Genomic DNA, 22,677 nt, shown 5'->3' on the forward strand with positions numbered 1-22,677 from the left:
CTTTATTGAGCGACTTTTCTAGTTCTTCGACCAGAAACACGCTGCTGTAGTGACAGGGACAATGCATGAAATTGGTTGTAGAAGGTAACCTTGCTGAACAAACATCTTTTTAAGCAAACCCTCTAATTTTTTATCCATAGGATCTTTGAAAGCACAACTATCTTCTATAGGAATAGTAGTGCGTTTGTTTAGAGTAGAAACCGCCCCCTCGACCTTGGGGACTGTCTGCCATAAGTCCTTTCTGGGGTCGACTATAGGAAATAATTTCTTAAATATAGGGGGAGGAACAAAAGGTATGCCGGGCCTTTCCCACTCCTTATTTACTATGTCCGCCACCCGCTTGGGTATAGGAAAAGCATCGGGGGGCACCGGAATCTCTAGGAACTTGTCCATCTTACATAATTTCTCTGGAATGACCAAATTGTCACAATCATCCAGAGTAGATAATACCTCCTTAAGCAGTGCGCAGAGATGTTCTAATTTAAATTTAAATGTTACAACATCAGGTTCAGCTTGTTGAGAAATTTTCCCTGAATGTGAAATTTCTCCCTCAGACAAAACCTCCCTCCTGGCCCCTTCAGATTGGTGTGAGGGTATGTCAGAACAGTTATCATCAGCGTCCTCTTGCTCTTCAGTGTTTAAAACAGAGCAATCGCGCTTTCTCTGATAAGTAGGCAGCTTGGATAAAATGTTTGCAATAGAATTATCCATTACAGCCGTTAATTGTTGCATGGTAATAAGTATTGGCGCACTAGATGTACTAGGGGCCTCTTGTGTGGGCAAAACTGGTGTAGACACAGAAGGGGATGATGCAGTACCATGCTTACTCCCCTCATTTGAGGAATCATCTTGGGCAATATCATTATCTGTGGCATCAATGTCCCTACTTTGTTTGGACACTATGTCACAATTATCACATATATTTAAATGTGGAGAAACCTTGGCTTTCATACATATAGAACATCTTTTATCTGATGGTTCAGACATGTTAAACAGACTTAAACTTGTCAACAAAGCACAAAAAACGTTTTAAAATAAAACCGTTACTGTCACTTTAAATTTTAAACTGAACACACTTTATTACTGAATATGTGCAAAAGTATGAAGGAATTGTTCAAAATGCACCAAAATTTCACCACAGTGTCTTAAAGCCTTAAAAGTATTGCACACCAAATTTGAAAGCTTTAACCCTTAACATAACGGAACCGGAGCCGTTTTTACATTTAACCCCTATACAGTCCCAGGTATCTGCTTTGCTGAGACCCAACCAAGCCCAGAGGGGAATACGATACCAAATGACGCCTTCTATAAGCTTTTTCAGTGGTTCTAAGCTCCTCACACATGCATCTGCATGCCTTGCTTTCCAAAAACAACTGCGCATTAGTGGCGCGAAAATGAGGCTCTGCCTATGACTAGAAAAGGCCCCCAGTGAAAAAGGTGTCCAATATAGTGCCTGCCGTTTTTTTAAAACAATCCCCAAGATTATAATAACTATTAACAGTTATAATCTGCCAAATATGCTTAGTAAAGTAATCGTTTTAGCCCAGAAAAATGTCTACCAGCTTTTTAAGCCCTTATGAAGCCCTTTATCCTTTTACTTAAACTAAGAAAATGGCTTACCGGTCCCCATAGGGAAAATGACAGCCTTCCAGCATTACAAAGTCTTGTTAGAAATGTGGCCAGTCATACCTCAAGCAGAAAAGTCTGCCAACTGTTTCCCCCAACTGAAGTTACTTCATCTCAACAGTCCTGTGTGGAAACAGCAATCGATTTTAGTAACGTTTGCTAAAATCATCTTCCTCTTACAAACAGAAATCTTCATCTCTTTTCTGTTTCAGAGTAAATAGTACATACCAGCACTATTTTAAAATAACAAACACTTGATTGAAGAATAAAACTACATTAAAACACCAAAAAACTCTTAGCCATCTCTGTGGAGATGTTGCCTGTACAACGGCAAAGAGAATGACTGGGGTGGGCGGAGCCTAGGAGGGATTATATGGCCAGCTTTGCTGGGCTCTTTGCCATTTCCTGTTGGGGAAGAGAATATCCCACAAGTAAGGATGACGCCGTGGACCGGACACACCTATGTTGGAGAAATATATCTCCGTACATATAGAGAGCCACTGTAGCCATCAATTCTATCTATCTCTTTTAGGAGTTAGCTGTGATCTTTACTGGCATCACTACATGTGTGCTTATCTATATAAAAGATTAAAATGAAGTTGGTGATATGCTTACCTAGTGTCCCCCTATTAGTATGAATAAATGAAATTAATAAAACATCAAACACTTTTAGTAACTTAAAAAAGATATTACCTACATGGGAATAAACTGTATACATATACAGTACACTTTAAACATGAGGGATATATTGCATCAACATAATAGAGCTCAATATAAGCTAAAATTAAAACTACATTAGGCATACTAGAGCCTACTAAGCGTGGGCAACACGGAGGAGGAAATCAAACAGTGGAATGACAGAGGCCCAGGATGGAGACATGCAACGTGTGGCTAGAGACTTATATATACTTGACACTTAGCAGGAGTATGGCGTTTGAGCTCATGTATTATAGGGATTTGTTTGGCAAGTAGTTAAAAGAGCTTTTAGACACAGTCCTGAGAAGTATAGTAGTTTGGTAGTAATGCAAATGGTGTGCAAACATCAACTATGTCTCAGATATATTATCATCATGAGGTCAATGTTCCGTTAGATTGAATTCACTTCTCGTGGTTTTGGGAGCATAATATGTGAGGAGCAGCTTTTCTCTTTAGCTGAAACAGATGCAAACATTAGTTTGGGTTTGATGACTGCCCTCCGGGCCAGTGTGGCGTTATAGCGAGGCAGTGTTCCTGTCATTATAACCCCACACCATGGCGATCATCTCTTGGCGTTCTAACACTTGTGGAAGGGGGATGCACTGTCCCTGTATCAGAGTCCGCTGTCCCCTGGGAGCCTAGTTTATTCAAGGGGGTGTGAGGCGGTCTGTATGTACCATGTGCTCTGTGCATCTCGTAGTAAGGGAGCAAGTTTCGGCGGTCCTTAACAGTAAGTGGATCCAAAGTGCTCAGGACCGTAATGTCATTGTGCACCATAAGAAAAATCCAGCCTTGCCTCCCTGAAATGACTTCATTTGTTGCCCCATCACCACACACGGGATCACATACCTCTGCAGTTTTCACAGTAGTTTTCCTCAAACTGTCTCAAGACGGGCTTAGTTAGAATCGGAGACAGGTCTCTGGGAGTCTCTGGGTCCACTAATGTGGGAGTGCTAGTGGTTAAAGTCTGACCCTCTTCTGGCTTTACTAAGGTCAGTGCCGTAGCCAAGGAGGCAGCCCCCCGACTTAGCCCCCCGACTTGCCCCCCCGGCCAAGCCCAGATCAAGGATGCAGTCATGGTCTCCCAGAGTGCCATTGAGTGGTGTCCGTTGTATCTGAGGCCGCACATTAAAAATTATATGGCGTAGGTCTCTCTCTAGTTTTCGGTAATGATCCCGCAGGAGCCAGTGTATGTCTGCTTCCCATCTAGTAACAGCCTCCATTTGGATTTGGCGTGGTTGCTATAGTAAGGAGATCCATTGGAATAGCGGCTTATTAAAATTGAAGGTTCCCCTCTTAGGGTGAAGAAAAGGCAGTCTGATGCGACTGCTATACCCCATGTACTGGGGGGGGGGTGTTGAATCCTCGTGGTGAGGCCGCCGCCGGAGGTCTCAACGGTCTAGATCTGGATCCAGTAATCATAAGTCCTGCAAGTTTTATATCAATCCACTCAGTGGCACATGAGTCGAGCAAGTGTGACAGTAATTTTTAAACAACTTGCAGGATGGGCTCTGTAACCGGCGGGTTAAAGAGATCATACTCAGAGCTGCAGATATTGCAACCTAACATGGCCGCTGCCTAGACACGCCCCCGTGTCACTATATCTTTTATTTACTATTTAATATCCCTTTCAGGGAAAATATATTTGTTTTATTTTGATCATAGAGATTATTGAAGGATGGAACTAGGCTTACTCCCTCCACAGTCTAAAAATTGAGGAGGTGTAGCCTTCCTGCCCTACTATTCATTACTAGAACATATTTTATTTTTAAGTGTAATCCATACCTGGTTTCAAACGCCCATCAACATCAGCTGGTCCACCAGGTGTTATAGAGCTAACAAATATGCCATGGCCTAATTTGCCTGTTGCTTCTCCTCCCACAATCTGGAAACCTAAATAAATAGATTTAGGAAATAGTGAGAGCACATTAATCTTACTTGGTATAGTAAAATATTCCCCTTAAAGGACCATTCAATACAGAAGAACTGCATAATCAACAAATGCATAGTAAAAAGACAATGCAAAAGCACTTAGAGCAAGATTTATGAAGCACTATCAGAATTCTCCTTTTTATTCTCTTATGCGTTTGCCTCACTGCGCCCAGATATATATAAAAAACTATATTATTTTATTTTTTTTGCGCTTTTTCAAAGGCGAGCTCAGGCAAAATAATGAGAATTTTCTCCAGTAGAACTAGTATATGCACCTAATTTATAATCTAAAATAATCTAAATCGCAGGTTATGTGTAGATTTTGCTTATAGAAATATTCATGTTATTTACTTTTTGGGGCGTTTATTTTATATCAAAGCAAAATAGCGTTCTGCCGTGGGCTGCCTGAGGAGATCAGTGCAGCGAACGCTTCAGACAAATAAAGGAACTTTCAGCATGAAGTATTTTATACTTCCTGACTGAAAGTCCCCTTTATTTGTTCCACTGGTAAATCCTAGAGTTTCACAAATGCTAGGATTTACTATCATTTTAATGTTATTATTTAAATAGATAAATAATCCCTTTACACTTTTATAGAAATATACCTCTGTAATTACCTTGTATCTAAGCTTCTGCAGACTGCCTCCTTATCTCAGATCTTATGATAGACTTGCATTTCAGGTAATTAAATAACTCCACGTGCATGAGCACAATGTTATTTATATGAAAGACATGAACTAATGCCCTCTAGCTGTGAAAAACTGTCAAATGCATTCAGATAAGAGGCAGTCTTCAAGGGTTTAGAGATTAGCATATGAGTCTCCTAGGTTTAGCTTTCAACCAAGAATACCAAGAGAACAAAGCAAATTTGATGATAAGAGTAAATTAGAAAGTTGTTTAAAAATACATGCTCTATCGGAATCATGAAAGTTTAATTTGGATTTTACTATCCCTTTATTTATTCCTGTGTAATTTACCTACAAATTTTCTTTTTTTTAATATAAAATATGATTTTTTGGTAAAAATTTTGTTATGAATTTTGATGCACCTTAAAGTTATGGTAAACTCACTACATGAAGTCTGCAATATATTAAAGCTCTAAGTTAAAATAATACATTGAGGCTTTTATTTATAGGCTAAAAAATGTAGGTGACCGAATAACTAAAAACTTTTAATCTCACCGTTGTCATGTTCCTGGCGCCTCCGTGTTAAATAATTTTTTCCTATTTTGACTGGCATATGGTACAGCCAATAGGGTATGCACCATACACCCTATGTATTTTCTCATAGCCACGCTCCTGTGCCGCGCAGTTGAGGGTTCTCAATTAGGATTCCAAACTGCGCAGGTGCAGTTCTCAGGCTGCTGTCTGATTTTCTGAGAACTGCACCTGCACAGTTTGGAATCCTAACTGAGAACTCTCAACGCCGCGGCACAGGAGCACAGCGATGAGAAAATACATAGGGCGTATGGTGCATCCCCTATTGGCTGTACCATATGCCAGTCAAAATAGGAAAACATTTCTTTAACACGGAGGCGGCCAGGAACAGGGTTACGGTGCGAGTAAAGTTGCTGGTTATTCAGTCTCCTACATTATTTAGCCTAAAAATGGGAGCTTTAATATATTGCAGACTTAATGTAGTGAGTTTACCATCACTTTAACAATACAAATTTTTCCTTCATATTTTGTGTGTGAATGGTTTAATTATAAGTATTGTAAAATGTAAAAATTCCGAATGTTATTGTGCATTTTTGTAATTTATGTCCTTCACGTAGGAAAATGCAATTTACGGCCCTTAGCAAGACGCCCTGTTTCCAAGGTAAAAAGTGGAATTCCACCAGGGTATACAGAAGTACTGGCGAGCATTCTCATAGAATCTCACCAGCCCAGGAATCTTTTTAGAATTGGGGTCTAAATACCGGGCTTTGGTATGTAGACAGAGTTAATAAAAAATAAATGTGTGTGTGTGTGTGTACAGAAAGTGATAAAATAATGACATTTGATTTTACATGCAAGCCCAACCCATTTTAAAGGGCTGTGGTTTCAAACAACAAGATCTGCTATTTCATATACACAAATAAGCCTAAATAATTATTTTTTCCATATATCTTATACTCTGCAAACTGGTATAACAAGTCATTGGATACACATTAAAGGAAAACAATTTGACAGTATACTGTCCCTTTAAGTACATGGGTATATGCAAGCAATAGTGCAATAAGAAAATGCTCTAATGTATTGGATCATGTTCTTATTGCAGAGCTCAATATTTTATGTGCATTAATGAGACAAATAATACAAAAACACAGCAGAACAAACCCAATATTTATTCAAATGTCCTAGATCAAATAATGAGTATCAGATTTAATATGGAGTTAAAAAGTACTGAACAAAACAGTGTTGTTAATTACAGGGTGACCGGTGACACAGAATACTAAAAGATTAAAGGGATATGAAACCCAAAAAAATGTATTTTGTGATTCAGATAGAGTATACAAATTTATAAAAAGTTTCCAATTTACTTCTTTTTTTTTTTTTTTTTTTTTTTATTTGTTTCAAATTCACAAAACAGAAAGAAAAATCAAAAGAAAAACAGGACTATCATGGGTGCGTTACAATACGTTACGTTCTACTTATGTTAACAATGATGTATTACAAAGTGGCTAATCTCTCGTTTCTTATAGATGCAGTCTTTGTGGTACAACTCAACACAAAAGTGTAAGAGTCCTAGGCATAACTTCTCTCATTCGAGATCTCAATGTTCATGCAGGATTTATTGTCTATGCTCCTAGGAACAAACTGCATTGTTGGAACTTTATTGCTCAAGCCACAATTTCAGTAGTATTTAAACCATAACTAGAGTAGTCCAATGAAAGTCATGGATACAGTTTACATGGGAAATAAAAGCAAGAATATAAACAGATAACATTATCAATCCTTGTAAAAAAAAGTTTCCAATTTACTTCTATTATCAAATTTGCTTAGTTCCCATGATAATCTGTTTTGAAGAGATACCTAGGTATCTGCATCTGGAGCCCAAAATGGCAGGAACTAGTTCTGCCATCTAGTGCTCTTGAAAATGGATAACATTCTTACAAAACTGAAATGGGCCGGCTCCTTAGCCTATGTCCCTGCTTTTCAACAAAAGATAGCAGGAGAAAGAATCATGAAAGAAACATTTTGCGTTTCATATTCCTTTAAAAAAAAAAAGTGGCAACAGATTTCTCTTTGTGCTACATATTTGAAATAAATAAACTTAAGTGACGTACCCAGATCATACTTTGGATCTTTCTTTAGCTTCACCAGAGTGAGCTCTCTCTCTGGCATAGCTGCTGCGTTAAGTTTACTGTGCAGGATTTCTGAAATGAAATGATTGAAATGCTGTAAAGAAATCTCACAACTATTGACTGTACTCTATATTACTCTTGTAATAAAAAAAATGCAACATATACACTATTGTATGTGGAACAAAGACAAGGTAGACATGACAAGGTTCTGGAACATGCCTCAAAGAGAGGTGAGCTGCATTTGGGGGCCTGAGCATCAATGCAACTGAGTCTCCTCTACCAAGGGCATAACATACAAATTAAAACAAATTTTGTTTTGGTGAGGTGACTTTTATGTGTTCTCCAACTGGCTCTAGCCATACGAAACTCATACAAATTTTTTTTGTGTGTGAGTGCCGTATGGCTACAGTGTTGATTGGAGAACAGGTTTAAAACATCACCTCACAAAGAAAAAATTGTTTAAAAGTGCCGTATTCAAATTTCATGGCTACATTAAAAAATAAGTTACAGTGTATCTTCATTAGAATTGCTGAATTAAAGTTCATCTAATATTGCTTGGATTCCAGATCTGATTATACGAAGTGTAACATTTACCATCACTTTAACTAATACAACTGGTTAATTCTCATGCTGTCTCTAGGAATGGCTGTTGATTAGTACAAACTTCTTATTGGTTCACTACCTGTGTGTTTCTCAGGAGACAAAAAGCATTGTGACTGTGTGTAACTTTACTATGTAATCATACCTCTAGTTCATTTTCCCAATTTTACAGATAAAGAAATTGTTTTTTACCTCCCTTCATTATACTCCACTCTTTCAAGGGTGGGGGGGGGAGGAATACAAATTTGGGATAGATTTAACTTCACTTTTTAATAACCCAAAACAAGCAGGGTAACCAACTGTCTTCCACAAAAATTCAGGATGAGTAGCAGATGATATGGTAAAGCAGTAGTTGGTTTCATGATCTGAATTCACATCACACCTCTGATCAGATTCATGAGCCTAAAGTCCCTGACAGCTATACATCCACATGACACCTCAGATCGGATACATTATCCTAAAGTCCCTAAAGTCCCTGATAGCTATACATCCACATCACACCTCAGATCAGATAAATTATCCTAAAGTCCATGATAGCTATACATTCACATCACACCTCAGATCAGATAAATTATCCTAAAGTCCATGATAGCTATACATCCACATCTCACCTCAGATCAGATAAATTATCCTAAAGTCCATGATAGCTATACATTCACATCACACCTCAGATCAGATACATTATCCTTAAGTCCATGATAGCTATACATCCACATCACATCTCAGATCAGATACATTATCCTAAAGTCCATGATAGCTATACATCCACATCACACCTCAGATCATATAAATTATCCTAAAGTCCATGATAGCTATACATTCACATCACACCTCAGATCAGATACATTATCCTAAAGTCCATGATAGCTATACATTCACATCACACCTCAGATCAGATACATTATCCTAAAGTCCATGATAGCTATACATTCACATCACACCTCAGATCAGATACATTATCCTAAAGTCCATGATAGCTATACATTCACATCACACCTCAGATCAGATACATTATCCTAAAGTCCCCGATAGCTATACATTCACATCACACCTCAGATCAGATTATCCTAAAGTCCCTGATAGCTATACATTCACATCACACCTCAGATCAGATACATTATCCTAAAGTCCATGATAGCTATACATTCACATCACACCTCAGGATCAGATAAATTATCCTAAAGTCCCTGATAGCTATACATTCACATCACACCTCAGATCAGATTATCCTAAAGTCCCTGATAGCTATACATCCACATCCCACCTCAGATCGATACATGATCCTAAAGTCCATGATAGCTATGCATCCACATCATTGTCAGACCAGACTAAGGTTCTGGTTTTACTATTTATAGGTATGTGTTTGAGTAAAATTAAATTTCCCCAACTCTAAGGATTGTTTTTTTTCCAGCAGGACAATGCTCTATACCAGGTCAATCAAGGTGTGGATGGAGGACCACCGGATCAAGAAACTGTCATGGCCAACCCAATCTCCAGACCTGAAACCCATTGAAAACCTCTGGAATGTGATCAAAAGGAAGATGGATGGTCACAAGCCATCAAACGAAGCTGAGCTGCTTGATTTTTTGTGCCAGGAGTGGCATAAAGTCACCCAACAGCGATATAAAAGACTGGTGGAGAGCATGCCAAGACGCATGAAAGCCGTTATTGAAAATCAGGGTTGTTCCACCAAATATTGATTTATCAATTATACTCAAGTTAAAACATTAGAATTGTGTTGTTTTAAAATGCATATTAACTTGTTTTTTTTTTTTTGCTGTCATGTTCTGCAAATAAATGCTCTAAATGACAATATTTTTATTTTGGAGAAATGTCAGTAGTCAATAAAATAAAAATGTTCATTTAACTCAAACACATACCTAATAGTAGTAAAACCAGAGAAACTGCTCATTTTGCAGTGGTCTCTTATTTTTTTTCCAAAGCTGTATATGCTGGACAGACAAATTAAATATTAGACTGCCCAGTTGGATACTGGACACCTACCAACCCTAGCTACAGATACATTTTGTTACGTGTGATGCAATATTTCATTACGTTAGCTCTTATGGTTATTTATGCAATAAACATAAACTAAGCCAACATTATTTTATAAATAAGGTAAAAGCTCATTCCACTCTGAAATTCCAAAACAACAGTTGCCTAACAATATAAAAGCATGTGTGGCATCTTCTGGCACTTACAACTCCATTTTTGCCAATTCCAATAAAGACTGACAAAATATTGGCTTATGAAATGATCATTGCCTTTACACACTTGAATGGATTGTTTAAAGAATAAATCTGGGAAAGAAAAAGTGACATCTGTGTTATTTCAGTCACTGAAAAGTGTTCAACAAAAAGACAAAGCTACATAAATATTGATTTTATAGAATTGACAATTTTTTTTTTATATAAATATTTTTTGAGAAGTATTTTTAAAGGAACAGTCTACTCCAGAATTTGTATTTTTTAAAAGGATAGATAATCCCTTTATTACCCATTCCTCAGTTTTGCATAACCAACACTGTTATATTAATATACTTTTTACCTCTGTGATTACCTTGTATCTAAGCCTTTGCAAACTGCCTCCTTATTTCAGGTATTTTGACAGACATGCATTTTAGCCAATCAGTGCTGACCTCTAGGTAACTACACGGGCGTGAGCACAATGTTATCTATATGGCCCACATGAACTAATGCCCTCTAGCTGTGAAAAACTGTCAAATGCACTAAGATAAGAGGCGGCTTTCAAGTGCTTAGAAATTAGTATATGATCTTACCTAGGTCTAGATTTCAACTAAGAATACCAAGGGAATAAAGTAAATTTGATGATAAAAGTAAATTGAAAAGTTAAATGCCCTATCTGAATCATGAAAGTTTAATTTTGACTAGACTGTCCCTTTAAGAATGCTGTGTCTAGTTACACATTATAGTGCAAAACCTCCATGCTTTAATTTATTTGCACTAAGGACTCAGCAATGCTTTATTTTGAATCCCTTTGTGGGTAACAGCTGCAAACAACTGCTGGTCCTGAGCAGTCAATGTCGTTGAGCCAATCAGCACAGGAAGTCATGCAGCTAAGTTGTGTAACTGCCGCTGCTGATTGGATCACCAACTGTATGCGCCTGGGGCTCATGGTGCTCTGTTGCTCCCAAGGGGTACTTTAAATTCAACCAACTTGAAACGCTTTTCTTACATAACCTCAGTACTCAAACCGCTAAAAAAAAATATATTTGTATTCCTATTTTTAATAAATTACACTTTTATTCCTATCATTTTTGTTGTTGTTGTTGCTTCCTCCACCCCCTACATTTCCTGTTTCTACTGTTTAGTGACGTAGAGAGCTATGTGAATTATAAACCGCAAATCTGAGTGCATGTGAAGCTCTGTAATGTGATTTTTGTTGTCTTCAAGTGCCGTAAGGCACGCAATTGGATTGGCATTGGCAAACAGCAAAATTAAAAAAATTACTTTAACGAAGGACGGACATAGCGGCGCTAGAGAGAAGGGGTAATGTAAATGATTAACTTCAATTGAGCACAATAAAAACAAAGGATGATGACAAACTTTTATTAAAATTTTTTTTGTATTACGGCAAATTTACCGTCACCTTAACTATGTTTTTAACCCCGGAGGGGGGGGCGCAATTAAACACCTAGCACTGCAGACTCACTAGTGCTATAATTACGTACTCTAAATAATAAGAACATCCCATAGTACTGTTTCTTTACTTAAATTAAAATTACAGTAAAAAAAAAACAACAACAACAACAAAAAACTAAATACTGATAGAACAGTTTATTTTTCAAATAATTGTCCCATAAGCTGTCACCATAAGTATTGTTTCGGCAAAATAAATAAATTAAATAAATATAATAAAACCAGCTGGCCAAACCTACGCCTATATGCAGCAACAAAAAATCCGGGACCTGTAATATGAACATTAAAAAAGATAGAAACCAGATTTCCTGTAGAAATACCATTCTAGTACTAGGCCAGAAAGGTCCATATAAAATAAGAACCTGAAGTCAGAAATATGTTCTGTGTTTATTTAAGAGTTAATTATTTTCCCATTTCGTCTGTTAGCGTAGAATATATTAAAAAGAATCCTGACAAACTGAGATATTTCACACATGAATAACAATAAATATTTCCGGGAATGACGGAGCACTATTCTCAGCACTTCTATTACTTTAGTTTAATGAAGCCTTTTGAATGCAGCTTAAAGTGATGGTAAACTTTCCTTTTTGTTTAAACAGATCCGATAGTTAGTGATATTTTAGATGGACTTTAAAAGGGATATGAAACTCAAAAAAAAAAATCATGATTCAGATAGAGCATGCAATTTTAAACAACTTTCTAGTTTACTTGTATTATCACTTTTCTTAGTTCTCGTGGTATCTTTTCTTGAAAAGCAGGGATGTAATGCTTAGGAGCCATTCCATTTCTGGAGCACTAAATGGAAGCAGTTTTCCACTAATGTTATAAATTTGCAAGAGCACTAGATAGCAGCACTACTACAAAGTTATCTCTTCAACACAGAATATCATAGAAAAGAAGCTAATTTGATCATATAAGTAAATTGGAAACTTTTTTTTAAATGGTATGCTCTGTCTAAATTGCTAAATATTTTTTTTGGGTTTCATATCCCTTTAATTCATCAGTTGTAATAAAGATGCGCTTTATCTTACTCCGGCCGCCCACTTCAAAAGTCAAACTGTTGTCCAATCAGTGCTCTAGATACAAAAAAAAATTTGTGCGAGTGCAGTACAGCTTAAACCCTTAGCTCACCAAACAAAAATAGTTTTGAAGTGGGCGGCTGGAGCGCAGGGAATCTAAATTCCAGCGCTACATTAAAAAGTAAGTTATAGCGCATCTTCATTACAACTGCTGAATTAACTCCATTTAAAATATCACTAACATTCCGGATCTGTGGATACAAAAGAGAGAGTTTACAATCACTTTAAATTATTTCTTTACAATGTGAAATGAAAACTGAGGTTATATTTTTATATAACAAGTGTGGTGATTATACAAAAACGATGTCTCTTGCAACCAAAGATAAGGTGGGATGGTCTTCAGTAATTATAATGAACAATTAGGAAGAAGGGCTACTGAATTCTGTTAAAGGGACAGTCAACCATAGAATTGTTATTGTTTTAAAAGATAGATAATCCCTTTATTACCCATTCCCCAGTTTTGCATAACCAACACAGTTATATTAATATACTTTTTACCTCTCTGATTACCTTGTATCTAGGAACCTTCTTCCAGCCCCCTGATCACATGACTGTGACTGTTTATTATCTATTGTCTTGCATTTAGCATTGTTTTGTGCTAAATCTTAAATAACCCCCTGTGCCTGAACACAGTGTTATCTATATGGCCCACGTGTACTTTCTGTCTCTTTGTGTTGAAAAGAGATTTAAAAAGCATGTGATAAGAGGCAGCCCTCAAAGGCTTAGAAATTAGCATATGAGCCTACCTATGTTTAGTTTAAACTAAGAATACCAAGAGAAAAAAGCAAATTTGATGATAAAAGTAAATAGGAAAGTTGATTAAAATGAAAAGTCCTATCTGAATAATGACAGTTTAATTTATACTAGACTGTCCCTTTAAAAACAAACAAGATGTATCTGCAATAGTAATTAAACTGATGTGAAGATCACCAAACAAAATTCATGAGCTTAAAGGGATATAAAACCCAAAAACGTTCTTTTGTGATTAAGACAGATCATCTTTAAAAAAAAAAATGTTTCTAGTTTAATTTCTATTATGAAATTTGCTTCATTCCCATGGTATTCTTTGTTGAAGAGATACTTAGGTAGGTATCTCGAGCAGTACATAGCAGGAAATAGTTCTGCAATCTAGTGCTCTTGCAAATAAATAACGTTCTTTCAAAACTACTACCATATAGTGCTCTAGGCATGGGTCGGCTCCTGAGTTTATCTCTGTGCTTTTCAACAAAAGATACCCAAGGTACTCCGAAAAATTGATAACATAAGTAAATTAGAAACTTGATAAAATATCATGCTCTATCTGAATCCTGCAAGAAAAAAAAAAGGATTACATATTCCTTTGATATGAAGATAACATATTCAGGCCCATTTATCAAGCTCCGTATGGAGCTTGAAGGGCCGTGTTTCTGGCGAGTCTTCAGACTCGCCAGAAACACAACTTATGAAGCAGCGGTCAAAAGACCGCTGCTCCATAACCCTGTCCGCCTGCTCTGAACAGGCGGACAGGAATCGCCAGACATCAACCCGATCGAATACGATCGGGTTGATTGACAGCTCCCTGCTGGCGGCCGATTGGCCGCGAGTCAGCAGGGGGCGGCGTTGCACCAGCAGCTCTTGTGAGCTGCTGGTGCAATGTTAAATGCGGAGAGCGTATTGCTCTCCGCATTTAGCGAGGTCTTGCGGACCTGATCCGCAGTGTCGGATCAGGTCCGCAAGACCTTTGATAAATGGGCCTGAAAATGTTTTTATTTAATTTAAATTTAAAAAAAATGAATCTATGTACATAACAGACCTACCATTTCCGTTGTAGGGAATGGGGGATGAAGTATTGCCAGGACTGTGCATACTGACACCTGAAACATAAGATATATTTGATCAGTATTGCTTAAAGGGACAGTCTACACCAGAATTCTTATTGTTTAAAAAGATAGATAATCCCTTTATTACCCATTCCCCAGTTTTGCATAACCAACACGGTTATATTAATACACTTTTTACCTCTGTGATTATCTTGTATATAAGCCTCTGCAAACTGCCCCTTTATTTCAGTTCTTTTGGCAGACTTGCAGTTTAGCCAATCAGTGCCTGCTCCCAGATAACTTCACGTGCATGAGCACAGTGTTATCTATATGAAACACATGAACTAACACCCTCTAGTGGTGAAAAACTGTTAAAATGCATTCTGAAAAGAGGTGGCCTTCAAGGTCTAAGAAATTAGCATATGAACCTCCTAGGTTAAGCTTTCAACTAAGAATACCAAGAGAACAAAGCAACATTGGTGATAAAAGTAAATTGGAAAATTGTTTAAAATTACATGCCCTATCTGAATCACGAGAGTTAATTTTGGACTAGACTGTCTCTTTAATAAACAAAACAAAGATTATAATAGCAGAGGGAACAACATGCATAAACTAACATGGTGTAGTAATGTGACATATTTAGAGTTGGTCTAAACTACTGTTCATACGTATTTAGCAATATATGGTGTGAGCTACAGATAAAAATGTCACGTGCCATTGGGTGCTAGATAAATCTGGTAAATGCAGAAATTGCTATATGTTGATATTTTGTCAAGGTAATTTAAAATGTTGGATATTTTGCAAAGAATAAATGTGTCTCAATTGACTGTGCCTTTTAGATGACTTTGAATAAATATTGTGTTTAAAAGGACACTGTACTTTAAAATTGGTGTCAGTTTTATGAGCTTCCAATAATTTGTTATACCAGTTACAAGATATAAAATGTACGGGATATTGCTCCTTTGACTTTTTTTGTACATGAAATAGCCACTTATGTTATTTAAAAACACAAACCAATTAAATGGACCTCATTAGCTTTCTATATTTACACCAAGTCCTTCTTACTTAGAGAGAACAATGTTAATGAACATAAGTACCTCTCTGTCACCCACCCCCCCACCCCCACCCCCCACTGGTAGCATGATTTTTTCTAAACCTTCTTGTTTACATAGCTTTTCCATAAAATTACTTAAGGACTGAAATTTTTAGTATAGGTGGGGACAAAAAAGACAAAAACAGCTACTTCAAATGACAAAATCAAGGTATAGAAGCTTTCTGTAAATAATGCAATACACTCCCGAAGGTAAAATGGATTATTGGAAACACAAAAGTTGAGAAACCGAAAATCACAGAACACTGTCCCTTTAAATATTTTCCTAAACAGACCTCTACTGGGAGTATGTAATTGGACCCTGTCCATGGACAATGTGTCATTTAAAAAATGATCAAAATTAAATGTTCATGCAATATACTTTCTTTTCATATTTGACTTTCCCTGTTTCTTGCGCTGGAGTCATTTTATGACCATTATTTTTAGATAGAGAAATAATTGATAAACTACTATTGGTAAGTGACGTGTTCTAATTAAAATGATTGGCTGGAAGAAATACCTAAAGGAAATTGGTCATTTTTGGGAAAATTGTCACCATTGTACCACTAAATTATAATTTGTTCAGAGCCAAGGTGTGTAAATAGAAGTCTAGGTAGTAGGCCTAAATATTAGGAATTCTTTGGCAATTTACAAGAACAACATTCTTCTATGGATTCTAAAGTAGCATTGCAGCATTAAAGGGACATGAAAGTAAAAAAAATGTAACTTTCATGATTTAGTAACAGCGAGCAATTCTAAGAGGCTTTCCAGTTTATTTCTACTTTGTTTTCTTGGTTTCCTTTGTTGAAAAGTCAGCTTCATAGCTGCAATGAATTACTGGGAGCTAGCTGAACACGTGTGAGCCTACAGTAGTGAACAGCTGCTCATGAACCTACTTAGTTAAGCTATTTAACAAAGGCTTCAAAGAAATATTTAAAGGGATATGAAACAACATTTTTCTTTCATGAATCAGAACATGTAATTTTAAACAATTTTCCAATTTACTTTTATTATCTAATTTGCTTTGTCCTCTTGCTATATTTTGTAGAAAAGAATACCTAGGTAGGCTTAGGAGCAGTAAAGCACTACTGGGAGCTAGCTTCTGATTGGTAGCTGCAGATATATGCCTCTTGTCATTGGCTTACCTGATGTGTTCATCTAGTTACCAATAGTGCATTGTTGATCCTTCAACAAAGGATACCAATCAAACAAAGCACATTTGATCATACAAGTTAATTAGTTATGTCTATTTCCACTCCCCCTGTATCATGTGATAGCTATCAGCCAATCACAAATGCATATATGTATATTCTGTGCATTCTTGCACATGCTCCTTTTGTTAATGGAAGTTAATTGGAAAGTTGTTTAAAATTGCCTGCTCTGTCTGAATCATATAAGTTTAATTCTGACTTGAGTGTCCCTTTAAGTAAATTGAAAAGTCTCTTAAAGCAGCATCTGAACCAAAACAGTATCATTTTGGCTTCCATATCCCTTTACTGCAGGGGTGTCAAACTTGCGGCCCGCGGGCCTCATGCGGCCCTCAACCTAATTTTGTGCGGCCCACGCCACCTCCATTAAAATTATAATTATAATATGCTTATTACTTAAAGAGCGAGTGCGCTTACTGTTAGGGATGCACATACATTAAAACATACGTTATTAAAAAGAAAAAGACAGATAAGTGCATAATGATTTCTTTAACACATGCAGTTCATTACTATGGTAGCACTGATTTCCCACATCATTTCTGTCCATTCCTTTCCATCATTTTCTCTTTAACTAAAATCACATACTTTATATATATTTCTATGTATTTATTTTATGTACAACAGGTATGTCTATCACTATTATAAACAGTGGGTCGCAGGTGGAGCGTGTGTCTCACCTTCTTAAAAGCATTAGAGCACATTTCCTCAAGCCAGAGTAAGTTAATTAGGAGTTACAGAACTGTTAGGGGTAATATGAACCTGATGGCAGCCATCTTGTTCCTCGCAGCCATTTTGTAATGAATAGACTTTATTATACTGGGGTATTATGCAGTGAGAATTATATGCATGTTATGAGTTTCTTTAGCTATTCGGCCTTGCCAATGTACCCTGGCCTAATGCCTAGAAGTAAGATAGAATAAGATAATGTAAACAAGAGGCTTTAGACACTCGGTTGTCTCTGCAGATGGTAGTTTGTTATGACTCTGTAAATATTGTTATGAGAAACTCATGTTCCAGTTTTTCCTTGTAAATTGCTCTGTATAACTGTGTAAGATGACGCGGTCCTAGCGTGTCATCCCCTTAACCCTGTATGTCACTATAAGAAAGGCTTGCACTGTGCAATAAACAGAATTGGCTTTCGATCATACTGCTGCGTGGTCTGAGTCATTCTAAGGGGCCCTTATCAGGTAATCTACATATGCCTCAGGTGGTACACTAGGCCCCAGGCTTTGGCCTGCACTGACACTTACCCCCTGAAGGGGACACCTAACAGTTTTGGCGTCAGGACAGTGGGATTCGCAGTGAGTAACTATGAGTGCTTTTACCATGCTTTCTTTCTGTGAATTTGAACCTAAATTTAGTCTGGTAATAGGTGTTGATAATATATGATATAAGGTTAAAGGGGTTCCTGTGGTTGAAGCACAGGTTTGCGGAGGTTAAAGTCCTGCCGGCAGTTGTGATACCCCTCCAGACAGGTAATCAGTCCTGTGCTGGGACACGACAGGTATTGTGAGTCCTGTCGGTGATAAGCGCGCAAGTAATATATGTATGCCAGTCGACGGGAGGTTCTTTTAAGATAAGGTCCCCCGGGCAACTTGGCAGTGAAGTGAGTAAGTCTCACGTGTGTTGAAGTTTCCCATATTCATTCCCATAATAGAGTTTTGCTACCCACCTGAAGCTCATGTTGATATCTGATGCTTGCTTTTGCTGCTATATAAAATTATGCTGTGCGTAGAAAATATTAAGTGGCTGTGCATGTTAATTGTGGCTATTATTGTATTGAGAAAGGGGAACTGCTCATAGATAAGAATGCACAGAGAAAATTACATGTATAAGGTAAAAGAAAAGAAGAGTTAATAGTTTCTGCAAAAGACAGAAATATTTTTTTAAAAAACACGGTCAGTAAGTACTGCTGTTTGATAAATAGAGAAATCTCTGTGTTAAAGAATGTAGCAGGCAAAGAAGGGGGGCCACCACTGAGCGCGCACATAGCTCAGAAAAGAAAAAAAAAAGAGAGAAAAGAAATCCTGTCTCCGTTTGTAAGATTTTTTTTGTTTGCTTGCAGTAACAAAACTGAAATTTTGTATATTGAGATGCATAATGTGTGATGGTCTGTAGGTTCTCACTATGGTATGCGTGTAACAGATTTACTTTGGACCAGGAACAGAATGTATTATTTGAAAATGATTGTCTCAAACCCTGCAAAAGTGGCCATTTTGTGGGGTTTCGGAAAAAAAGAAAAAATGCATTGTGGAAATGGTGAAAAGTTAATCTAGTGTTTTTTATATATATATATGTATGTCGTACGCTAGAAAATAGATGCTTTTCTGAGAAAGGAAAAAAGGGAGTGAATCTCTGGTATGCGAGATGGAATGAACTTGAGTGTCTGTATCGTAAGAATGTTTCCTTATGTTTCTCTGTTGGGAAATCAGACGTTTTAAGAAGATATTTTGTAATGTTATTTTATGTAACTGTATTTCAAAGTCACCAGCATGTTTTAAGTATGTGGTATTCATATGCAGTTTTAGTTTTAAGTGATAATTGTGTGGCGGCATGTAAAGATATGATATTGTTTTTGCAAGTGAAGTAACGGCTTTGAAAGTGCGATGGTATGGGATTTTTGTCACGCTCTGGTAAATATGAAATTGTTTCTGGTATGATTAATGGGTTAACGTATGTTGTATTTGTAAGGTCTGTGCACGGCGTGGGTGCACACAATGAAATATATTTATAGGCTGTAATTGAAAGTTTTTCTAAAAGGGCGTCCGTTTTTGTTGCAAGTAAATTAATCTGCAGGTCATGCTACAGTACAGAGGTGAAATTGGTGTGGTAAATCATACAAGCAGCCTAAATTATGGTTAGGATATACATATGTAATTTGCGTGATGAATGGTTAGTCCTTAAAGGGACGGTTCACTGTAACAAGGTGTTGCTAGTAATGTATTGTCCATGACTTGTTATACAAGCGGCATATTATCTTATATTTGTCTGGAAAATCAGAGCTCAGTGTGTAGACGGAGCAATAGAAAATTGTCATTTTCTTATTTAAAGAACCAGTGCAATAACCCTGTATTAGTAGTTTGCTAAATATATTTTTAGAGACCTTTCTTTGTATATATTTATTTTAAATTTGCTGTTCAGATAGCAGATATTTTTTTTGCAGCATAACTTAATTCTCTCTGTAATGCAAACTGAAGTGATAAGTTGTCTACAATTTTAGTGTAGGGATCCGTGAGACTAGCGGACAGAAAAAAAAAAAAAAAACGAGAAAAAAACAGAGGAGTGAAAATATTTAAAGGGATACAGGAAAACTGATATAACATCTGAGAATTTAAGGGAATATTTACATAAAAGACGATGAGGTTTACTGTAAGCCTAACACTAGTATATGTCACTGTGTTAGCAGTTTCAATTAAAGATTATTTTTGCGTTTGGTTAAAATGTCCCTTTAATTAGCCTGCATCCCACTGTGAGTGCGTTCTTATGCTGCTTATGCTTGTTTAGGCTATTTAATGAACGTCAGTATACATTTTCTTTATTATAAGGATCATTGGGATTAATTTAAAGGAGAAATTGTATTAGTATTTCTTTTTCAGAAAGCTTATTTTTTTTTGTGTTATATGCGGTTGTTATATTTGGCTGGAGAGCTGCAGAATGGGGAATATCAATTATATACAACGTTAAATCCAATAATTTTGTTGTGGTTAAACTAATTAGCATTTATCAAGTTTTAGTGTGAATTTTATATTTTTAAGCAGTAAACAGTGTTTCTCCTTTAAGTAGAAATGAAACTTTGAGCTTGCCTTACTATCCTTGAGAAAGACTGATAACACTGTGCATGTTTTGGTTTTTTTTTTGGCTTTGTTACAGAGAGAACAATTTGCACTGTACATTTAAAGCGGCAGTACTGGTGTTCTATGTTATAAAAAATGATAACTATAAATTGCTCACTACAAAGAAACAAGTATTTATATTATATTCTGTCATAGAATATAGCTTAAAAAATGATAATTTTATTTCTGTGGCTGTCAAACTGTATATCACAGATATAACTCTTTGTTATTTAAAATAACCCCCACTGCGTTCAATAAATAAATGAGATATTATTTAATGAAGTGATTTCAGTGACACTTTAAAAATATATATAGTTATTTGGTTATTAACTAGTCTACCACTATTATTGCAATGACTTTGATTGCTGCTTAACAGTTAAGCCGTGGTCTATAAGGTGTCTAGAAATAAACACCCCTAAAACAAATGATGCACAGTTTATCTGATTCTACTGCATTTATATAACTAGCTAATTTATCTGTTCACAGTTTTGGTTTTATTTATATGGCTTACGTGTATTCTGTCTCTTGGTGTTGTAATGAGATTTATACAGCCTGTGATAAGAGGCAGTCCTCAAAGGTTTAAAAAAATTAGCATATAAGCCTACCTATGTTTGGTTTAATCTAGGAAGGTTGGTTAAAATTAAAAGTCCTATCTGAATAATGAATTTTCATTTATCCTAGAATGTCCCTTTAACAGTGGCTACTGTGGTTATCTGATCTTTCCCAAATAAGCGCAATTTTATTTGTGCAATCTGCAACTTAAGTTTCTTGGGCATCTGCTGTGATTGCTTTCTTTGTGTGATATTAAAGTTTTGTACATAGTGGATGTTTTTAATTGTTTGTCATGTTCTGAGTGTGTTGCATTTCAGCAAATGTCAGAATATGTGTTGCATTCTAAGTTAATTGTAGTTGTTTGAAATTTGTGTCAGCAGCTAATGTTTCGTTTTGTGTAAGACAAGAACGATTGGTTTTCATTGTTTGTTATGTTTTTCTCTTTTGTGGACAGCATATTGAATTGTGAAGTGTATTTCATTTTGCTTGCTATTGAGAATTGTCTCTGCATGAGTGGAGTGCATGAGTTATCGTTTAGTTTCTTGTTATCTTGTGTTTGCGTGTCACATGAGATGTTTCACGCAAACATGGGGGAAGTATTGATGAGTATTGATGAATATCTTTATGTAATGGAGGAGATTATTTTTAGGAGGTGAACCTACAACGTTTTGAATCTCCTCGTACAATGTTATTGTGTTAATTTCAGATGCCTAAAATGTTTTATTTTTCTATGTGGTTCTTAACACTATATTTGTATTTGCAGGATGAGAGTATGCTGTCTTCAGAGATTGAAACACACTAACTGAATTATTTTTGAGTTTCCATATTTAGGTAAATTCTGTACAGGCAAAATTCCATAAGTGCACTCTTCAAAAGATTAAAGATTGAAAGCGAGTAAACCTTTAAAGAAAGAAAAGATAAAGATGAAAGACCTTTTGTCAAGCTTGTTTTAACCACCATACTGCAGTAAAAAAAAAAGTTACTGAACTATCTTTGGATCCATTCTTTGCTTTGCATGCTGGTACCAGCCCCAAAACTGGACTCTGGGTAATCCATGACTGTTTCCTCTGATGTGTGTCTTCAGGACATAAAGACTATCCTTCTCTGGACTGTGCCTTACCGCTCGATATGGAAGTCCTGTTATGCTGTTACAGGATCAACCAATTAAATTAGGGGAGTATTGTTTTAACCCTATTCCTTATATTGCTTGTTTTGTATTTTCTTGTATTTGTTTTATTTTTATTGATCATACTTGGTCTAAGAAATCATATGCTTCATTGGTATTAGTGCACATTGTAGTTTATGTGCTTAACATAG

At 36.4% G+C, this 22,677-nt stretch overlaps 1 protein-coding gene across 2 annotated transcripts in view; it reads right to left on the minus strand.

The window, feature by feature from the left end:
- PTPN13 (protein tyrosine phosphatase non-receptor type 13) overlaps window positions 1-22,677 on the minus strand; it is a 565,956-nt gene that overhangs the window by 146,134 nt on the left and 397,145 nt on the right. For both annotated transcript variants that reach the window (XM_053703380.1, XM_053703379.1), the window contains exons 20-22: window positions 14,675-14,731; window positions 7,523-7,612; window positions 4,108-4,215 (exon numbers count right to left, since the gene is read on the minus strand). In XM_053703380.1, the coding sequence (XP_053559355.1) occupies window positions 4,108-4,215; window positions 7,523-7,612; window positions 14,675-14,731 (255 nt within the window). The remainder of the gene's footprint in view (window positions 1-4,107; window positions 4,216-7,522; window positions 7,613-14,674; window positions 14,732-22,677) is intronic.

Source organism: Bombina bombina, chromosome 2, assembly GCF_027579735.1.
Source record: "Bombina bombina isolate aBomBom1 chromosome 2, aBomBom1.pri, whole genome shotgun sequence".
NCBI lineage: Eukaryota > Metazoa > Chordata > Amphibia > Anura > Bombinatoridae > Bombina > Bombina bombina.